This window comes from Eubalaena glacialis, chromosome 11 (genome assembly GCF_028564815.1).
Source record: "Eubalaena glacialis isolate mEubGla1 chromosome 11, mEubGla1.1.hap2.+ XY, whole genome shotgun sequence".
Classification (NCBI taxonomy): Eukaryota; Metazoa; Chordata; class Mammalia; order Artiodactyla; family Balaenidae; genus Eubalaena; species Eubalaena glacialis.
The window spans coordinates 101,852,824-101,875,036 of NC_083726.1; the positions used below are offsets into that span (position 1 = coordinate 101,852,824).

The window sequence follows — 22,213 nt, forward strand, 5'->3', positions numbered from 1 at the left end:
TTTTTATCCCTTTGTTTATGCAGATGCATCTGCTATAATTCATACTAATTAATTTAATGAAATGCTAAGTGGCAATGGCCCCATGTAAAAAAAATTATATGATATCCTAGAAATTATTTCTTCAATTTAGCATGACTGTAATTAAGTACAACTTTTACCTCTGATGTTTGAGTAATTATTAGGGTGGATCTTCAACATTATTTTCATTGAAAATGTGTATAAGTGTAATTATATTTCCATATTAGTGGCTTGGCTTTTATCAAGGAAGAGAAATGCTGAAGTATGCTCAAAGTTTGCATGAATGGTCATCTTTGACTGTTGATATTACACTTTACTCAAAAGTCTTTTAGAAACTGAATGCATGTTTATAATGTATTTAGAATTTTCAGAACCCCTTTAAGCATTTGCAACTTTGTAAATTTTGTGTTAATAGGCAACAATTATATTTTTTTGAATGAGTAGACTTTTCTATTATCAGCTTAGAAAAAGAGAAAAAAATATGTGTTAATCATTAATGTAACTAACCCTTAAGGACACACAAAAGGATATTACAGTTAACATTTGAGTTGTCAAGAGTCCTAATTAATATCTAGAAGGACATTATGCTTTACATAAATCATTTTGGCTTATTGTTTTTGAAAATAATTCTTTGTAAAAAAGAAGAATGACCAGGTTTAGTTCTTTGGATTTTAAAATTTGTAATCTAAAATGAAAGCTGTGGCAACTCTGGGGGCATATTATTGATGAATGCGTGAGATCAATAATGTAAGTCAACCAACTTTCTAATCTATACCGACCTTGGCCTTTTCCTGTGGATAGACATCTATAAATGATCATTTGCATATCCAGGCCCTCCTGCAGCCAAATATTGTCCATCACATGAATAATCTGCAGAACAAGCATATCCTGACGAAGATCATCTCCAGCCTGTTAAAAACAAAATTATAGACTCCGGGTTTCTCCTTGAATTCCATTAAACGCTTTCAAATATGGTACATGTCATTTCCTTCCTTGAATAATTTTCCAGCCTGACTTAGGGTGGTTTCAATTGTTTTATTAGCACTAAGAATACCTTGTGTTTCTGATAGAAGATCAAAGAAAATGAGAACTTTCTTTTAAATGATTACAGAAGCTTTAGCCATTAAATTAGAAGCTGCTTGGAATGTTGTTCCCTGATAATAATCTTTCAATTTATTATCCATGTGCAATGTCTTAACCTCAAAGTCTGGTGAAGAGAGGTTGGACGAATGTTTATGCAAATTTCAAACTCAGCCAAGTGAAATCTCTTTCTAAGGGAAACATTATTTGATGTGCCATAAATTTATGCACTGATATACAGTTAGCCTACCAAGAGCTTCTTGACTGGGAGTATAAATAGCACACATATAATTCATCAGACTTTGAATCATTGACTTCTCTTGTTATGAAGGCAGTTAAAAAGTTTTCAGAGTAAACAGCCTTTGATAATAATAAGAAATGATAAAGGGGTGTTTTTCTAGCATAGGTGAAGGACATGGAATATGTCCAAAGGGGAAGGACAGTTCTGTGCTTTTAACTAATAAGAGGCTTGGTTTTGAAAATGCTTTCTAAATTATAGAAAACTATGCCAAGATGAGATTTTGTGTTCTTCTTTTTTCTTCACCAAAAATGCAGTGCCGGGGTAACATTAATGCTTGAGGTTTACACAGAAAACAGCAAAAGTATAGGTGTGTTAATCATTATCTTCAAAACTAGTCAAAATCTAACAAAAATTCCACTCTGCGACCTTGTTGTCTGGTTTGGCTGAATAACTTATCAAATTTAACTGAACAACTGGCAAATGCTTACTTTTTACTTACAGCTCCTTTTTCTGTCCCTTTTTCCTACTTGACTTTTACTCTTAACCTTTTACTCTATTGTCCCATGGGATTCATGACAAAGACTGATATGGCCCTTATTTATATTTTATTTAAAGAGAAGACAACAACCCAAATTACTAAAATAAGCAAGTGCTCACAGATAAGAATTTTAGGCTAAATCATATCATTTGAGTTTCAGCTAATTTTGATTCGAACTTAGTATCTAGGCCAAAGGAAGACTCTCCCCCTAGGAACTTTACCACAATTCTGCTTTCTGTATTACTCAAAAGTGATTGCATTATTTCATTTATTGAAACATACCTCCCGGAGTTTTGCACTGAAGATTCATTGGCTGTGAGCCAGTAATGTTTGATTTATTGCTAATCATAGTTTGGCATGTACTATAATTCTGTAAAAATGCAGAATCAAAAATAACTGGAATCTTCTGTGCTGCTGCCAGAGGAAAAGAGCTATAATAATTTCTTTTTGTGAGTAATAAATCAATAGTTCTACCAATGGAATCAATTTGATGTTTCAGGAGGGCTACTGTACCTTAAAAATGACGCTGATGTTTTTGCCCATTGGATTAGCATTAATGAAAGTAATCTTCAACGGCAAAGCATTAGATGTGAAATATGAACATGCCTATGGGACAAAAAGAAGAGAAAAATGGTGAGCAAAACAAAGCAAAAAGAACAGCTTCCTTGCAATCATGGCCCCCTGCAGAATTTGTTATATGAGCATATGTAACACATATGAATAATTCTCACACTTTGGAACAAAGAAACATATTTATTAAAAAAAAGACTTTAGTCTACCAACCAAAGCCTTTATTTGTAAACTAAAAATGCCAGCTTTTCGGCAGGTTGTAAATCTTCAACTACTTTTTTTTCTCACTAAACAGTGATGATGTGTAGGGAGTTTAAATAAACTAAGTAGTATGTAGGTATTGTGCTTATGCTAGTTAGTTAATACCTAAAAGATGGAATTGCTATTTAAAAAAATATATTTCCTTTTCATTCTTTCTGCCCTGCAGCATACTTTAAGGAAACATGCATATAGAATTAACAAAGACCTGAGTTCAAATTTGGACTCTGTAACTTATCAGCTGTAAGACCTTGGACAAGTTACTTAAATGTTTGTATCCCACTGTAAAATAGGGATAAAACTCATACGTCACACATTTTTGTAATAGGTATATGAGCTAATGGATATAAAATACCTTTTACAGTGTCTGACACTAATTGGGTACTTCAAAAAGATTAACGCATTCTTCTTCACTTTTTGCTAATGAACATTTTCTTATCTTTACAAGTAACAGTACAACATATATTTCCTATTCTCGTTTCTTTCAATTATACTTTACATTTCTATTTTCAGTTTTATGATGTTGACTACTGTCCATTATTTTCCTTTTATGTGCTTACAACTGTTTGAGTGTTAAAAGGCTGTATGTCTTTAGGTTATTAGAGAGTTCATGTTGACAGCGAAGAATTAAATCAATACTAAAGAAAGGAAAACGACTTGATACTTTCAATTCATCAACTTAGTAAAATATGACATCAATATATTTTGAAGGATCAGTTTGAATATCATTATTTCTGATAAGTCTGAAATCAGTAGAAGTTGAGAGGAAAGGATCTATTTCTTAATCTATCAACATAAATCTAACCTAATCCCTAAGCAAACAGAAACCCTTGTTTACTGAATCAATTTGAGTTTTATAGTAAAAGGATGAGGCTGCTTGTTAAGTAATGAATTCTCACTGCAAGAATCAGTCAATCAGGGAACATATGACCTTCTGTCACGGTATTGAATTAGGAAACCCTGTATTAGGCCAGAGTCTAGATCAGTGGTTTTCAAATTCTCCTCATTCAATTCTGGGGGCTGGGGTGGGAGAGTGATGATCTCTCTGAGGTATGCCAAGTCCAGGGAAGAGACAAAGGGCTAAGAAAGGCTGAGGGCAAGGTTTAGCCCCTCTTCTTAATTATATCACTCAGAGCTATATTGCTTTCATTGCTTAATATTTTGGTTTTCACATGCAGTATATTTTTTGAGAGTCATGGCAAAAATACTATACATTTGACAGCTAGTATGCACAAAGCATTATCTATATGCTAATAGAAAGAGACACCATATCCACCTCTCATAGAGCCTGCAAAAGTTGGTATGAATGTATACACGCATGCATTTCACAGCTGAATGAAGAAGCATTTGAAGAAGAGAGTCTTTCAGAGATGAGCTGAATTTGAAGATTGTGAAAGACATAGATTGGCAAACAGGTAAAAGAAAAGGTTTGCTAGGTAGAAAAAGGTAAACAAGGACACCTTAGATTAGAGTAGAAGTTAAAAGTGGATTGGGAGGGCCATAACCAAGAGATAGCAAAGAATGAATCAAAATCTTGGAGGATATTTTATGTAAATGGTGAGATAAAAGATCTGGAATAGAGAAAGGAAGATAAGAAAAGCTAGAATGGAGAAAGGAAGATAGGACCTCTGGTCTTGAAAAGTGAAAATTAGTGAAATAGACTTAAAACAGTTTTTAAAAAGGAAAAGAAACATTAGTAAATGAAATGTCTGGTCTTTACTTTCCCAGGAGGGGAGAAGGATTGCATTCAGTTATTCCCACTCTCTCATATGATCTACCCCTTAGTGAAACAGGAAATGGTCCATTGTGATTAGTGGTTCCAAGGAGAGACAGGGGTAAGAATTCTTCTTATAAAGAAAGTTTAACCAAACCTAAGACCTTTGCTCTCTGTCTTGGAGACCCATGCTTTAAAGAATGGATTGAGCCAGGCCTGAGTACTTCTCCCTAGTGTAGTTTACTGATGGTGATTAAAATAGAATGCTGACTATACATGCAGGCTTTCCTACACTCACTACATTCATGGGACTTCTCTCCAGAGTGAACTCTAATGCACGATAAGCTCAGTAATGACTTTCCCAAAATCACTGCATTTATCAGGTTTCTCCCCAGATGGGCTCTCTGATGTACTGTAAGATTGGTGCTATAAACAAAGACCTTCCCATACTCACTACTACATTCATAGGACTTCTAACCAGTGTGAATTCTCTGATGTGTAATGAGGTATGAGCTTTGACGGCATATTTTCCACATTTACAGGGCTTTTGCTTGTGTGAAGTCTGTGATATAAAATAAGACATTTACTAGACTGAACGTTTTGCCATGCCGCATTCAAAAGGCTTTTCTCTGGTATGAATTTGCTCATAGTCAACTAGTTGAGAGGTCTGACTGAAGGCTTTTCTACACTGCTGACATGTATGTGCTTGTTCCCTGGCATGGAGGATCCAGTGTCAAATAAGACATATACTCTGACTGAAGGCCTTACTACATTCCTTACCACCGTAAGGCTTCTCCCCAGTGTGAACTCTCTGATGGTCAGTACGGTCTCTAACGGAACAGAGAGCATTCTCACACTCGCTTGAACATGACGTTTCTCACTTGTGTGAAGTGTCTGATGCTGGAAAAGGGTTCTACTCTGCATGAAGGCCTCACACTCATTACACTCAGAAGGCCCCTCCCCAGTACAGGCTACCCGATGAGCAATGAGCAGGGAACGCGGAGTGAAGGCTCTAACACATTCGTCACCTTGATGAGGTTTCTCCCAGTGATGGAGTCTCTGGTATTTATTGAGATGGGAGGAGTGATGACAAGTCTTCCCACACTCTCACATTCATAGGGTTTGTACCCTCATTGGTTTTTCAGATGAACCACTGGCTGAGGGGTTTGTCTGAAGGTCTTACTACACTCATTACACTCCCAGAGGTTCTTTCCAGTATGGATCCTCTGATGGCCAACCAGATGCGGGCTCTGACTAGAACTCTGCTGCATTTACTGCACTTCCTATGTGATGCGTGTCCCTTCAGACCTCCTCGTTGTTCAGCAGGACTGGAGGACAGACTAACATGTTCTGCAGGTGAGAGCACCATCCTCCACATCCGCCCTGTTCATTGCTGTACGCTCAGGCACAGCTGACTAGAGCAAATGGGACAATGAGGTGGCTCTACTTGGGGCGCTTCCCAGCCTCAGGGAAAGTGACGATGGCTGCAGGTTGCTGTAGGGAAGGAGTGTGGTCCCAGCCACAGCACTATGGGTGATGACTCCTGAACTGGTGATGCCCCCGGCATGGTCTGCTCACCTGGACACTCACAGCAACGATCCACTAGAGCTGGTGCCCCACATCACCAAGGCCTGAACAAGCCACAACACATATGTAATTTTCACCAAGGCCTGCACAAGCCACAACGCATATGTAATTTTAATTGAAAACAATCTTTCTATTCCTTAAACAACAATGACAAACCAAGAAAGCAGAAATAAAAAATAACATCTGGACTCAATGAACTATTGATATATTGTTCTTTCTACATTAAGATACTCTGTGTTTTTGAAATGTTTCCATGTATCTTTAGCATCAATCAGTGCATACTGCTAATCATTAAAAGGTTACACAATTTTTTAAAATCAGTGATGATTTGGATTTTAGCCCAGATAGACATATCTCAGCTTATAAAATTGATGCCTTATTTTGTTATTATTCAAAATACGTCTATGCAGCACATTTGGAAAATTTGTAGGGTGTCTTTGCAGCAGCAAAATTGTAAAGGTGACAGTATTAAGCTTCTAGTAAAACTTTTTCTATTCATACTAATGGTCTGATTTTTCTCCTAATTATTAAATCTGTTTTTCTTGACTGTATTCCGACTTTAGTTAAGTAACACTTATTGTGCGTGCATGAGAGTTTAACCTCTTCATTTTTAAATATCACTTATCAATCCTCTTTATTAGAGTCTTCTACTCTTGGACTTTTGAGAAGGAATATAATAAAGCTCATGGAGAAAGAATGATTCTAAGTCAGAGAAGGGTGGCTGATAGAGACTTAAGAAGAGAAGGAGTTTGTGAGTACAACAATGCCAGGAAGGGCTTTCCAGGCATGAGTAAAATCACAAACATATCATATGGCACAGTGACTCATAAGCATCAATGAATTTTAAATTGAATCAAAACTGAGATGTTATAGCTAATGATATACCAGCGTCCTAGGCATGGGCATGCACATAATCTAAATAAGCATGAAATTAAACTAGCCTGCATGGGGTCGCCAAATCAACCATTTTGAATAAGTCAAGAAATCAATTCAGTGAGAAGTGTCTTCATTTTTTCCCACTGAACTGTGGTTAGTGTGTTTCTAAACCAACGAAATATCTGATGAGGTTAATGTGATACCAGCTGGTCACAGTGCATCAAATAGAGCACACACAGTTTGGATGGGACTCAATTACTTTTTTCTTAAATAATTGCAATAACAATTTATAAATTGTTTTTGCCATTTCAAAAACATCCAATGAACTAAACAATACACAATAAAAATACTCAACTTATCTACTGAATACGTTGACTTACATCTCCATCAATTCCCTTTATGCATAGGGCAGGGTTCAGAGGAAGGTGGCAGGTATTTGTACACTGAAAGAATTCTTCTAGTCTGCCAAGTTCTTTCTTCAGGACCTCCTGTGAAAAATCATTAGAAGAAGCATTTTCGAAACTGAAAAGAACTGGACTTTTCCTTCAAGTTATAATTTCTTTTGTTGATTAAATGAACTCCTTAGTTCAGGGGTTGCACACTTGGGTGCTTTGGGGTCAGGTGGGTGATGTAGCCACATATGAGGGGGCAGCGGGCTAAAGACAATAGGGAGTACTGGGGAAAATGGGGAAGTAAAGATTGCATGTCCTTTCTGAAGAACTTTAAATTCAATTAAAAACAAAACCAAAACAAAGCACTGTTCTGTTCAAACGAAACACGATGGGTTGGACTTGACCTGTAACCCACCAACTTGCAACCCCTGCTTTAAGTAATTATTAACATGATCCATTTATCATAATTCCCTGAAATCTTAGTTTGTAACTCTCAAGGTTTACACTTAATAGTTTAATACTTTTTAGAAAAAAATTTACATAGAGTAGGAGACAAAATAATGACAAAAAAGATAATTATAGACCATTGCTAAATGTCAGAAGCAGTAATACATATGAACAAATAGTTTACTAAATGCCAGTAAGTGTATTTCTGATACTTGACTCACTGCCTTCCATAGTCCTCTGTACATGTGGAAGGTCTGAGACCACAAACGATACCTTTAGAATTGTGTATCCCCTGACACAAAAAGGAGAAAAACAATAATTCAGAAATAATAATAATTCAAAATTTTAAAAAAACTCCTTTTAGCCTACTTTGAAAACTGTTTAAGCCCAATTCTAAAAATGAGGATATCAGATTAATAGTGTTTAACTAATTCTCAAAAGTTTCTTAGCTCTTACTCCGGGTTCACTGCCAAATAACAGAATCTACTGCTCCCAGAATCCAGCAAAACAAGGTGGAGAAATGAGGCAAAGCTCCACAATGGCATTCTTTTTGTCTTCCTCTTTTGTCTTTTCTATACCTGGATTTGCCTGAAGAACACCATGGAGGGGAACCTCTGCTCTCTTTAACTAAAATCTCTTCACTTCATATAGTTAGGTTTAACTGGGCTTTAAAAAAAAAAAAGAAAAGAAAAAAAGCTTACAGTAACTTGTGAGAAATTATAAATGCTTCTCCCACCTCTTTCTTTTTCTCTTTCTATTTTCACGTGAAGAGGTGTTATCACAAGAGCAGCCAGTCACGGTGAGAGAAATGCATTTATCTGAGAGAATAATGTCAGTATCACTGGAACGTGATGTAAATAGTCAGAAAGGCACTGTATTAACTGTATCATGCATCTTAAATACATGAGGGATTTTGAAACATAAGAAATAAAGACCAAACCTATACACAAATTTTGTAAATTTTAAGCCAAATTTATTTTACTTGCTTTCAACTTTTTGTCTACCATTAGAAAATAATTAATGATTTTGCAGTAATGTGGAGAAATCATAGAACTTTTTTTTTTGCATTGCCTATCATGTTACTAGCCTTAAGGCTCTTCTGCGCATACAGAGTTTATATGTCTCCCATTTAAAAATAAAGTCCCTGCTTATGCTTTTTATTTTCCAATTTCTCCTAGGTAGGTGAAGTAGCATAGCTTCTGGAATTACTGCCAAATGAAGTGACTTCCAGCAAGAAAAATCTTGTGCTAGGAAAAAATTCTGGGACCCTTTGCCTATTTTCATATCATTTTGTTGAAAAGTCTTGTTGATTTTAAACAGTGGGTGGAGAGAAACTATGAGCTCCCTTGAGGACAAGATTCGTGTTTTAGGCATCTTTCTATCCTTAACTCCTAGTCTGTAGTAAGTACTTGTTATTGAATGAAATTCTTAATACAGTGAATGGATGTCCACTATCTCCCTGCATCTAGAATGTTGAACTTAAGAGAACCTACTTAATGATCTATATCAGTGAAGGGAACTAGTAATGCAGTTAATTAAGAAGAGCAAGTGTTCTTCCATTAGAGCAAGGAAAAGAACAGCCAGATCCATTATTATAATCAGTGATGAAAGAGGCACAATATTTTGACTATCATCCATGGATGTTAGAATAAAAGTATCATTCAATACTATCCACACCACTATTGATTTCTTTCATTTAATTCATTTAATTTGTTGTGGAAAAAAGAAAAAAGTCTTTAAAAATGTGACTTTGATTAGTGCAGTGTGAGAAAAATCTAGACCTAGATTTTGTACCTTGGACAAGGGTGCTCTGAAAAGTCCCCTTGTGTACTTCTTCCATGAGTCTGAATTGTGCTGCCTTTCTGAGTAAATTACTTCATCTGGTCATTTTAATCAAATTGCCTTTAAATTGGCCTCTTGTCAGGTACTGTCTATGCTACATGGCTATTTAGATCAAAAAATCATGTCCTGGTGATAGATATTATCATTAACATTAGGATAGTAAATTGAAAAAAACTTGATCAAAAGAATTGATTTAAGTGTCTTAAGACAAAGTGTAGTCAAGGAATTTACCTTCTGTGTTATGAAATTCAAACTTAATTGAACCAGGTTTAAGAAATAAAACAAAACTTTATTACATGAAGATTGATTTCGAAACAAACCTGTCTTTGAGGGTCACTGGCAGATTTGACTTTTTCACCAATGTCTCCCAGAATTTTGATGAGTTTCTTTTCCTTGGAAAACTCATCACTCAAGGCTTTTCCTGCACAGAATTGGAGAGCAGCCAATAGCTTCTGATACCAGCTTTTAAAATAAGCTTCATTCTGTGCATCCTTTAGCAGCCTGAAGGAAAGAGAGAAAACAAATTCTTGTATCTAAAGCTGATTTTTAAAACACCTCTAGCAGGAACAATAAGTGTGTTTCAGACTAATCTGTATGTGGTGGCTTTGGGCAGTTTAACAGGCCAGGCTGGGGAAAATGCTGTTTATTTGTTGGCAGTCATCATTTCACCTGATAGTTAATGAGATTCCAAGAGTGAAGAATCAATAAGAGACCTGCCTTTTCTCATTTCAGTTCACAGTGCACTTTTTCCTCTTTCAGGCTTCTTAAATTCTATAGCAAATACTTATCTTAAGAGCATATATTTGACTTCTTATTAAAATACAGACAAAGCATTTTAGAAATGGTATTTATTAGTCACTACACTATATGGCAACTCAACCATCAACCCCACATTTTTCTGCTTTTCTTCAAAAGATAATGTCTCCACACTGTCACATACGTAAGTATTGCTCTTTCTTCCAACACCTCCCTTTGATTACCTGGAGGAAGATATTGTAAAGGCAAGAGCATGGTTTTTGTTTTCAGGCATTTCTGGATTCAAATCTCAGCCCTACAACTTAGATGTAAGTTAGGCCAGTTATTTAACCGGGCTGAGGTTAAAATAAAGAAATAACTCTGACTCCATAGAACTGTATGGAATATAGAATAAGCTAATGTTATTCTAATTTGAAAGGGCTTAGCACAAAGTATATACTAGTAGTCAAAAACATCAGTTTATCTGTATCCTGCAGCCTCCCCAAGCCAACTTCTGTCACTGTCTGGCAGTCTGCTTGTATCACGAACACGGGAGGCATAGAACAAAAAAAGGGAAGGATACTTCGCTAGATAATGGAGCAGTGACAATTATTTGATTACGCTTTCTGCCATGTGACAATTTCTATTGCTTTGAAATTAATTCCAACATACTTAAACTTTACTTTTTATTATGCCCTAAAACACTGAAATAAAAGACTGGTTCCCTTGCATGTTAACCTCTCTTTGATTGATTCTTTAATTCTTAACTTGTCTCTAATCTTCTTCTCTTCTGAAAAATAATTATCATTCAAAGAACTAGAAGAAAGTTATTGTGAGAATGAAATACTGAAAAAAAAAAAGGATTAAATGCCTAGCAGCCAAAATATATATAGATGAGTTTCATTCTGCATTCCTAATTTTGCATCTCTGCCCAATATGTATTGTGCTACAGAGACTCTAAGAAACACATTATTTTCATTTGTTCTATGTTCTCTGTTCCTACACATCTGAGTTAAAAAATTAATTCAATGAACCTGGCTTTTTTTTTTTTTTTTTTTTTAGGTAAGGGCTTGTTCCCTTGTCATTGTTACAAAGCCAACTTATCTCCTAGCACCTCTTTTACTTTACCAAAGGAAATATAATAATGCTGGAAATAATGCTGGAAAGCATTAAAAAACAAAAAAAACCTCAAGGGTCTAAAGATGTATTGATGGAAAATATAATCCATCTATACTTATACCTTCAATGTAAGAAGAATAGTTGACAATGAAAAGTTTTCCAACCCACCTCTATGGTGAGATTTTTGAAATGTCAGATGTAATAAATGTATCACATCATTATTTGGAGGCTCTAAGAAAATGAGTGTTATGTGAGTATGAATTGGAAAGCCCCAAAGAAAGCATCCACATCTGAAACTTCAAGATATTTTATGCAGAATTATACCTCAGAGATTTTCACAGTATTTTGAGGACTTTGGTAATATACCATTGTACAGTCTACTTGGTTTTCAGTGGAGGTAGGAAATTGATGGGTAGAGTATTTCTATATCCCGTATCAATGCTTGCCAGCATTTTCATACACTTTGAATATTGAGTTACTCGTTTTTAAAGATATTTAAAACCTGTTCTGGTACATAAATATAACTCTATAACCACCTGACTGCTATATACATGATAAAAGGAAAGGTTATTCTGCACAAAGTCAACTTTTTACTAAAATTATTAAAGAAAATATATATTTTAGGGGTGGGGAGTCATAGGAATTGTCAAAATTATATAATTAGTATTCCTAATACTCAATTCTTATTCTATGAGAAATGTATTTGCTTCTCTCATGAGCAGCTGATTCAAGGAGGGAAAAAAAATCAGTTTGATTCCTTGCTCAAAATAAAACAGAGCAGGGGAGATTTGCAGAGAGAATATGTGACTGTGTTTTAAAAAATTTAAAAGTGAAGATAACTCAGTGTATTCCACTGTGATTATTTTCCTTATAGAACATACCTCATGCCAACTCTCATTCCTGCCATGATGACATGCTCTCCTGGTGAGATTTGGTTCAAGCTCTATGGCTTTTTATCCAACTTTAAAGTTTTTTACAAATTGCAGAATTGAAATCATACTGTGTTATAGATGACCACGAGAGGTCAGTTAGTCTATTCCTGTGTTTTTAGGCACAGTCACTTTAACTGATGAGAGAAATTAACATGTCCTTTAATTTTAATCAATTTAGAGAAAGTTGGACTATACAGTTTTGGGTGGAGAGTTAGCCAATTCTACGTCAATGACCTTCACCATCAGGAAGTGGTTAAAACCCTCATGTGGTAGTTTTTACCCATTGCCTCTGTTTGTTAAGACTGTGGAAAACAGCTAGCCACTTTCCCTTGAGCATTACAGAAACCCTTTTCATAAGGCACTGTCACTGGGAGACACAGAATTGCTTATGCCAAATTCAAAAAAAAAATTTTTTTTTTTAAGTTCAGGTCAAGGGACTGAGAAATATGAAGTAAGACTCGGTGTTGAAAGATTGGGCTTTTAAGATGCAGACAATGTGACCACGTACAAACTGTGAGGTAAATCTCAAAATGTCAGAGACCTGTTTATCCTAGTGCATGCGAGATCCAGGAATGGTTCAACTTGATATTATTTTGTATAGGTGTCTTATGGACTGTAAGTAATGACAACATTAAAATGAGAATAAATGCATAAAATCTAGCTGATTAAAGGTTTGGGTAGTGTTGAGTATGAGAGGCAAAAAGCAAGAAGAGAGGCAAAAAGCAAGAAGAGAAGCAAACATAACCCAGGTGACTGAGCATATTTGTTATAGGATATCATAAAGGCATTTACCTAAATTAAGGAGCTAGTGGTGGACTCAGATACACAAACCCCAGCTAGCATGAAATGGAGATTTTCCTTGGAAATTAGAGCTTTTCTCCATTTCTTCATGCACAAAGTACTTCTGATCCCATGGTGAGTGACTTGCTGGAGGCTCAGGAAAAGTATAGATAGTTCTCATTTCATCAGTCTACCAGCAGGACAGAACAGACTAATCATGCCAACCCAGCCCTCCTTGCCTCATGACTCCCTTCAGTGTAGGTCTTAATTTTTGTTCTCAACAGCACAATATCCCACAAATTAGGGGTTGCCTTAAATTTTTTACCCACTTGTGTATTTCTGGTGAGTGAAGAGGGGAAACAACATCCAGAAGAAAACTGAGCTACACATGAAGATGAGTGATTTCAGGTCACTCCAGGACCTCCCCTTTCCATTTCCTCTATTGGTGGCTACTTTATGGGGAGTAAGATGTGTGACTCAGTAGACCAGGTCTTAGTGAGCACAGGTGGATTTTAAAATGTGACTTCTTCAAGTGTATTTATAACCCTGGGACATATAAAGGCTGAAATCCAATACTTGATATGGAATTTTTAATTTTAAGGTTTCAATAGTGTGTTACGAAGTGAAAAGCATATATCTCTTTAGCCTTTACAACTTTATTTTACTTCTCATTGGTTGAGAGATTTATTTAATATTTCCCTAAACTGAAGAACTTCATACATTTTATTGTCTTGCAAAGATAACTGTTTCCTATGACTAGCTCATTTTTAGAATACTGATTTGCTCTTTCAGAAATATAGCAATGAACTTATTTTGAATTTTGTATATAAGGAGCATTACACGGTCCAAGTCTGCAGAAATGTGATTTCCAATCAATAGTTATTTTGCAACATATGTTTGTCAATAAGCCACTTTGAAACAACTTGAATATAAAACTATTAAATGGGAATAAATTCAGAAAATAATGGAATCCATACTCTAGAGATTTTATACATTTTTAGAACACTTAAATATATGAGAAGGGCCCTTAAGGTATGTAACTGACTTAATTTTATCCCGATATTTCAATTAATATATCTAATATTTATTACCACCTCAAAAACAGTCATTCAGAATGCTACAGTTCATACTTATGATTTTTCCATTGTGTTCACATTATGTGGTAGGTTTATTTTTCCCAACTCCATGCTTTCTTCCCTGAAGCTTATACAACCACACTCTTTGCTCTGTAACTTCCAGTGCCTTCCCAGAGGCAGCATCTACTTCTCCACCCCTTGTCTGGATTGGCCATGCGACTCACTTTAGCCAACAGGATGTGACTAGATAAAATGTATGCCCAAGTCCATGGGGATGCTTTAAATGTGCTATCATGGATTGGTCTGCTCTCTTGTACTTCTGTTATCTGTCACAAGAACAGTGTGTCCCCGCTGGGGGATGTTCCTTCAGTGCTGGAATGAGAGAGCAGAGCTGAGCATTGCTGTGAGGAGTCCAGTGCAGCCAAGTGGAAGTACAGCAAGTCTGCAGCCTGCATGCTGCATAAGTGAGAAATAAGTTTTTTTTGCTGTAAGCCACTGAAACTTTGGGCCTATTTGTTGCTATGGTAAAAATTAATGAATATGCCAAGTTTCATATTATTTCTTTTTCCCCTTTCTTTGTTTTTGTTTTCATTTGTTTGTTTGTATTGCCTTTAGAATATGGAGCATATTTTTTAAACCTCCCCAGTGTTAGCCCTGAGGATACTTTGGGGCAAACCTAATTACTGAAAATAAACAAAAGTCATCTGGAGACAAGTCTGGCGAATTAGATGGGTGATCAATTTGAGTATAACATTTTAGATCAAAAAAACTATAAAAGTAATAAAAATGGCTTTCTTCTATGGATCCTAAAAAGCCCCAAAGTGTATTTCAAAAACGATTTGATCTGGTTCATTTGGACATGTATATTATGTTATACTGCTAAAATTTTATTGTTATTATATTACACTAACATACTGTTTGGCTCATTTAAAAGTGTGAATAGGCTTATGTACCATCTGCTGTCTGTCCAGCCAAGTGTTTGAGTATCTAATAGGAAATTCTCTCTGAGTAAAAATGCACTAATGAGTGCAATAGGGCAATGGCAAGTCTTTTTTTAAAGACTTACATAACACAGGACTAGACAAATCTAACACATTACCAGACAAAGGGTCTGATGGCTGAGGGCAGTGAGGGAGGCAGTACACCTGGCAGTTTGGGAAACTGAGCTCTGCTCTAATGGTAACAGCTGGAAGACTAAGATGGCTAAATAGGGAGGGGATCAACGGTTTTGGACAAGGAAGCATCTATCTATATCAGCATGTTTAATGGAACTCCCTTTATTGCCCTGGAGTTGGCGACCAAGACCCAAGATTAAAGAAAAGAGAGTATCCTATGTTTTAAGAATAGCCAAAGAAACAACTGGAAGTCAGAGAACTCTTCGAGGTTTATTGGGAGATGGCCAAAATGGCTATGATACACCAAGTGTTATCTCCCCTCCTGGACCTTAGTATATATTTGCAAGTGGGAGTAAAGGAAAGGGCTGTTTGAGAGTCATGAGTCATCAGCTTAGTGAGGGATAGAGTGGATCCGCTATCCCCACTCATCCTTGCAAAGTCCAGTGAGGAGGGAAGCTCAAAGATACCCATTGATTCAGATGTGTGCAAGAATGGGAGACTATTGCCTCATTCCCAGGTTAGATTTCTGCTCTAAAAGAGGGTTTGTTGAAAGACAGGATAGCAAAGGAGCAGCCTGCATTTTTGCACCTTAACTGGCCAAGCAAGGATGTGTGAATTTCTCAAGGTTCAAATAAACACATGGAAGGTAATTAAATGTGATCCACTCCTGTGTAGGAAGAGGTTGAGCCAAAGGCAGATCTCCTGGTGGGAAGCCCTGCAAGGCTACCACTCAGATGAGGTAGCCGGCTTTGACAGTGAACCCAGAGCGGGCCTTGATGGAAAGTCAGAGACCACAGACAGGGGATTGTACTGGCTTGCCTCAACAAGTGTGAGGGTCACTTTCCTCTTTCTCTTTTTTTCCCACTCCAAAGTCAAGAAAAGCTAGAACTAGAAGACAGAGAGAAGAGGAGTGAAACAGCAGACAATATTCTCCCCACCACAAGTCCCCCAAGCTAAAGCTTGGCTGGTGCTGGAGAATGGGGAGGAGGTATGTGTCAAATTGGAGAAGAAAACAGAGTTTTAAATTGGACGAAAGTGGTGAAGAGTTTTTTGTTATCTAAAAGTGATCAGGAAACTATGGAATCTACCCTGGTTTTAATTAGAGAATGTAAAAGGGCAAAAGTAGTAGTTTTAAAATAATAAAAACTTTTATTGGAGACCTACCAATACCAAGCTCAGCCAGTTTAAAGAAAACTAGGCGAGACCGTTAAACATCTACAAGTCAGTGCAGGAAGAAATATAGCTTCGGAAAATGCACTGATTGCACTGCACGAGAGAAAAAGCCTCAACATGCAGAACGAAAACTGGGGAATCTTGCCCCCCAAATCTTCAGAGAGTTGGCTGAGATTTGTGTTTTTGCCTTTCTTCATCCCCGTGCAGCCACTCGCCGCTCTTATAGAGCATTGCCGATTCTGGCTTCATTTGTGGATGATCATTGTTAAGCACAGAACTGTGTTCAAGAAATCAAAGTTGTTTCGTCAAGAAATAGGTTATTAACACTGAATATATGTGGATATATAGGTGTATATTTACTGTTATAATTGATACTTTATCATCATATCAAAATCTTTAACAGTTATGACCAGTTGCATAGTTAATTATAAGCTTAAATGGTATTTTTCTGAATGAAAATTAGCCATAGATGGTACCCAGTTTGCGTACACACTTGTAATCAGGGTGACTGTTACCCTGCAATATTCCTCTCTTAGGATCATCTGGAAGCTATGAAGGAAAAAAAAAACAAAACTATGCTGAGCAGGTAAGTTTCCCTGAATAAGATTCTTAAATCTATAATTAGGATTCAGAGCCTGTTCCCACTCATCTTGCTGAGGGATATAGTCAATTTGGGAGATACAGGTAAATAAATAAAACTCCTTCCAATCCACTCATATGTATTCGAATGTTCACATGTTTAATATACTGAATGATGTGATATCAGAGAGCAGAAACTCTCCTCCTCCTCTCATTCCAACACACATTTCTGCTTTAGGGTAAGTTATTTTATTCAAATCATTTTCCTTAGCTTAGCACCAAGCTGTGAATGGCTATCAGTGACCTCTCTCAGCCCCCACTGTTATACTCCTTACGTGCTTACTAACCCTAAAACAAAACAAAACAAAAAAAAACAGGTGGAATTTTGGCCCTGAGCACACTTTAGAAGAGATAGCTTTCTATGAGACCCTCCTGTAATGCCTTTCGCTTTTTTCTCATTCTGGTTTTATCCCCTCCCTGATCCCCAAGAATCCCTCAGATCCTGCCACTCTTCCTTTGCCAAAAACACCTAGCTCTGCTCTCTCCTGTTGTGTCCTGGGATCCCGGTTAGTCCTTGTTTTTCTTACTCCAGTCAAACACATGTCTCTCACTGTAAATTACACTCATATTCTCAGAGAATTATATTCCATTAGCATAGAGCTGAACCCCATTTTGAGATAATCCCTCCCACCCGTCACATTTATTAGGTGAGGAAACTGAAAGATTAAGAGACCTGCCTAAGGTCCTTAGGACTAGAACCCTCAGTTCTTAACCATTGCTCCAGGCACTTTCCACAGCACCATATTTTGTGTCTGTTATGGACCAAATGTTTGTGTCCCCCCCAAAATTTGTGTGTTGAAGCTCTAATTCCCAATGTGATGATATTGGAGTTAGAACCTTTGGGAGGTGATTAAGTTTAGATAAGGCCATGACAGTGGGGTCCTATAATTAGATTATTGCCCTTATAAGAAGAAGAGACTGGAGCTCTGCCAGGTGAGGACACGGAGAAGGCATCCAGCGTCCATCCCTGAGCCAGGAAGAGGGCCCTCACAGGGAATTCAAACTGGCCGGCACCTCAGTCTTAGACTTCCCAGCCTCCAGAACTGTGAAAAATAAATTCCTGTTGTTTAAGGCACACAATCTATGTTATTTTTTATTGCAGCCTGAGCTGATTAACACAGTGTCCTAAAAACCAGTAAAACATGACTTGGAAGATGATTTTCCACTTGCATCACCTCTGGCAAGAAACGTAATGCTTTAGCTCTTCACTTGCCTACTCTGTAAAATGTTGGAGTTTGTGAGGTTCGGTAAGATACCTTCCAGCTCTAGGGCTCCATGACGGTAATACTTAATGAACTTATCCAGCATTTATGCCAGGCATTTTCCAAGCATTTTACGTAGCTGTGTTAGGTAATCCTCACATCCGCTCCAGGTAACGTGATTCCTTCCATTTTACAGACGAGGATATTATGGTTTATAGAGGTCAAATAACTTGTCCAGAGTCACCCAATCTGTGGACCAGGGATTCAAATGCAAGTTTATCTGACTCCAAAGCCCTTGCTGTTCACCATCATGCTGTACCACCTCCTGATATCCTAACACAGATACCAGCTGACGATTTAGCCCAAGACTAACACACAATCCAGAAATTCTCTTTTTGCTACTTTCTTATTATGTTTCTCTTTAATATCTTTCTCTTACTTCCTGTTTCCTAACCCTCAGAAATCTCATGCTCTCCTGACTTCTTTCTTTCCAAAGTTCATTTAATTTTGTCCTGCTACCTACAAATTCCCTGCCAAAACCACCAACAAATGCTAATAATGTTTTCCTTTCTGCTTTTAACATTTTTTTGAACTTTTAAAGAAGAGCTTGTTAACCTAAATATATTTTTGTGTAAAATACTTATAAGCAGGAATACTTTTCTCTCCCCTACCTTGCCTGTAAAAAGAATAGAATATGTGGATCTACTTTGATAATGCAAGTAATACATTCACCTCTGCTCTGTCCTTCCTCACTTTAAAAAGTGAGACCAACCCCACAACTTCAAAGGATCTGGACTTTTGTGGTTTCTTTATACAAGTGGTGGTGCTGAGTGGGGCTAGGAGAGTGGAGGGAGAAGATGCTGAATTGAAAGTAACAGCCTGATTGCACTTGGGAACCTAAAAACCCTGTTGAGCTGTGCACACACAACAGATGTGCCTTGAGCTACCCACCTTAACTGGGCCTGTGGTTCCAGATAACTCCAGGTTGTGGCAGGAGAGAAATACGGAGTCATTAACAACAGCACGTGTGCCAAAATAAAATTAATTCTGCTTGACATCTAATTAATGTTCAAATCCATGCTTGTGGAATTTTAAACTAGTCCAATAGATGTCTACATTTTCCCTTACTTACGTTTGAAAATATGGTTCTGAACTGAGTTCCTAAACTCAGCCTTTTTTTTTTATATATATATATTTTTTTCTGAATACATATATAGTTACTTTAAAAGCAGTGTAAGCACCTTTTTCATAAAGTTTCCTTAACAAAATTTCTTTTAACGGCAAAGCAATTCCTTTGCTATATGAATGTCTCATAAGAACAGCAACCTAATAATAAAAATCCTCTTTACCCCTCGGCCTTTTGTTCTTGCACAGCTCTCTGGTGAAAGTTGGATAATCATTACACTGTGCAGTGAACAAGTCATGTGTTTGAACACAGCCGGAGGGGCAGGTGTACAGGGCTAAGGCAAAGCTTGCTTTGAAATACCTAGCTTCCCCAGAACCCGGTCGCATCAGAACCTCAGTTTCAAATCACAGCTGGGGCGGCCGTTTCACTCTTCATTCTTCAGAGGCACGGATAGCGTGGTTTATTCTGCGAGGATATTAAAGATTCCCTGAGATACTCTCCATAAGATCTGGAGCTGTGTTTGATGTCCTGAGAAAATTTCTGGGACATTCCTGCTCACCGTCATGAAGCAGCGTGTCTCCTGAAGTCAGCAAGCACCATTTAATCCCTCTCCTTTTAGAAATTCAATACAGCCTTACAGATGTTCTAGAAAGCCTCTATAACCTATCTGGTTAATTTTCTGTCGATTTCTGTGATGATGTTGTTGTTGTTTTGGCTGTTGTTCAGGTTGTACTTGCCAGGCAGGGATAATCGCCCTATCCACTATATTGTATGAATGTGGAAAGAGGACTAAGCCTATTCCATCTCCAGTGCTCTCTGTATGCACAAGTAACTTAGCAGTTCCAACCTCAGTTTTTCTGTTTCTAAAATGATAATAATGATTGTCCTATCATCAGATCTATGTTTCTGTTATGGACTGAATTGTGTTTCCCAGATTCTTCTGTTGAAGCCCTAACTCCCAAAGTGACTGTATTTGGAGATAGGCCTTTAAGGAGGTAATTAAGATGAAATGAGGCCATAAGGGTGTGGACATAATCCAACAGGACTAGTGTTCACGTAAGAAGAGGAAGAGACACCAGGTAAGCGTGCACACAGAAAAAAGGCCATGTGGGGACCCAGTGAGAAGGTGGGCTGTCAGTAAGACAGGAAGTCTGTTTTCAGGTCTTACCAGTAACCAACCCTTCGGCACCTTGATCTTGGACTTCTAGCTTCCAGAATTGGAAGAAAATAAATTTTTACTGTTTCAGCCACCCAGTCTGTGGTACTCTGATATGGCAGCCCTAGCAGACTAATAAAGTTTCCAACCTAGAGCTCATTTTTCCAATCCAGACCTACATGTTCATCTGTCTACAAGATATCATTCTTGGATTTTCTTAAGGCATCTATCTTAACCTTAACATGACTAATTTCATCATCATTCCCCCCAATACCTGCCTCTTTACCTGAATTACTGATCTCCATGAATATAACCGCCAGCTTTCCATCACGCTAACTAAAAATGAGACATGATTCTTCTCTCACCTTCATCACAATATCAAATTTGTTACCATGTCCCATTATGTTTATCATCTAAATAGCTCTCAAATCTAATTTCTTCTCTCTGCACATAGTGACAGGATTTAATTGAGGCCTTAATTTCTTGAAGGTATTACCTGAATCTACTGGTACTTGATTTTCCTACCACTTGCATTTTTACTTTTTTTCTGACTTAAATTAGTTCTCTTAGTCTAATAAGTCCTGTTCTAGTGATTAAAATCCATATAGCCTCAGGATAAAATATAAAATCCTTAGTGTAACAGGGCACTTGATGATTTAGTGCATCTACATCTTAAAGTCTTATCTCTTATTCCCATTCATGTTTTTCCATCCCAAGCACAAAGTACTACTTATAAAAAGTTATCTCCTCTGCTTTCACAGGCTATAATGCTTTTGTATTGGCCCATCCCGTGTCTGAAATGATATTTCAATATGCCAACATCTGTTTATCCTTTAATATTTAACTTAATTAGCACTTTTTCTAGAAAGTCTTTCTTAATTTTTTCCAATCTTGGGCATGTGTGCAGCATCCTCTCTGTAAGGGTGAAGTATTTTCCTGTATCCATTATTCTTACAACACTTACTGTGTTTTTTAAAAGGGTGTTTTAATTGCTTGTTTTTTTTGATCTCTCTCCTACTAGACTTTAAATTCTTTTTCTTTTTTAAAAAATTTTATTGGAATAGACTTTAAATTCTTTAAGGGAAGGATTATGATTTTACACTCTTGTGTCCTAACAGAGTTTCCGATCATGACACTAGCCAGTCAATATTTGTTGAAAAAATAAATTGACTACTAAATTAAATAAACTTTGTCTTAAAATTGGTTTCTTCTATTTCTTGATTAAAATTTTAGGATGTGAACTAATTTGTTAATAACTCTGGAATTATAGCATCCTTTTAAATTATGTTTTCATGTGCTATTTCCTCTAATCTCCAAAAAGTTTAATATTACACATATATACACATGTATTTAAATTATATTTATTAACCTACACATTAATTAACATATATTTGAGAATTTTGAAACATTCCAAGCAATTACTAGAGATTCTCCATCATATTGTGATTTGAGAGCTCAGGTCATGGGGAAAAAATATTGGAGGAATTTCTACTCAGCAGAAACAACTAAGTCCTCTACACATGAATGAGTTTCGTTCCTGAGAGCAAGTTTGTAAGTCCAATTTGTTCGTAAGTCCAACGAAGTTAGTCTAGGTACC

The 22,213-nt window shown here is 36.9% G+C and overlaps 1 protein-coding gene across 3 annotated transcripts in view; it reads right to left on the reverse strand.

The window, feature by feature from the left end:
• PIK3C2G (phosphatidylinositol-4-phosphate 3-kinase catalytic subunit type 2 gamma) overlaps positions 1-22,213 on the reverse strand; it is a 357,132-nt gene that overhangs the window by 145,928 nt on the left and 188,991 nt on the right. For all 3 annotated transcript variants that reach the window (XM_061204611.1, XM_061204610.1, XM_061204612.1), the window contains 4 exons: positions 9,884-10,064; positions 7,263-7,370; positions 2,391-2,483; positions 798-927 (listed from right to left, as the gene is read on the reverse strand). In XM_061204611.1, coding sequence (XP_061060594.1) covers positions 798-927; positions 2,391-2,483; positions 7,263-7,370; positions 9,884-10,064 — 512 coding nt within the window. The remainder of the gene's footprint in view (positions 1-797; positions 928-2,390; positions 2,484-7,262; positions 7,371-9,883; positions 10,065-22,213) is intronic.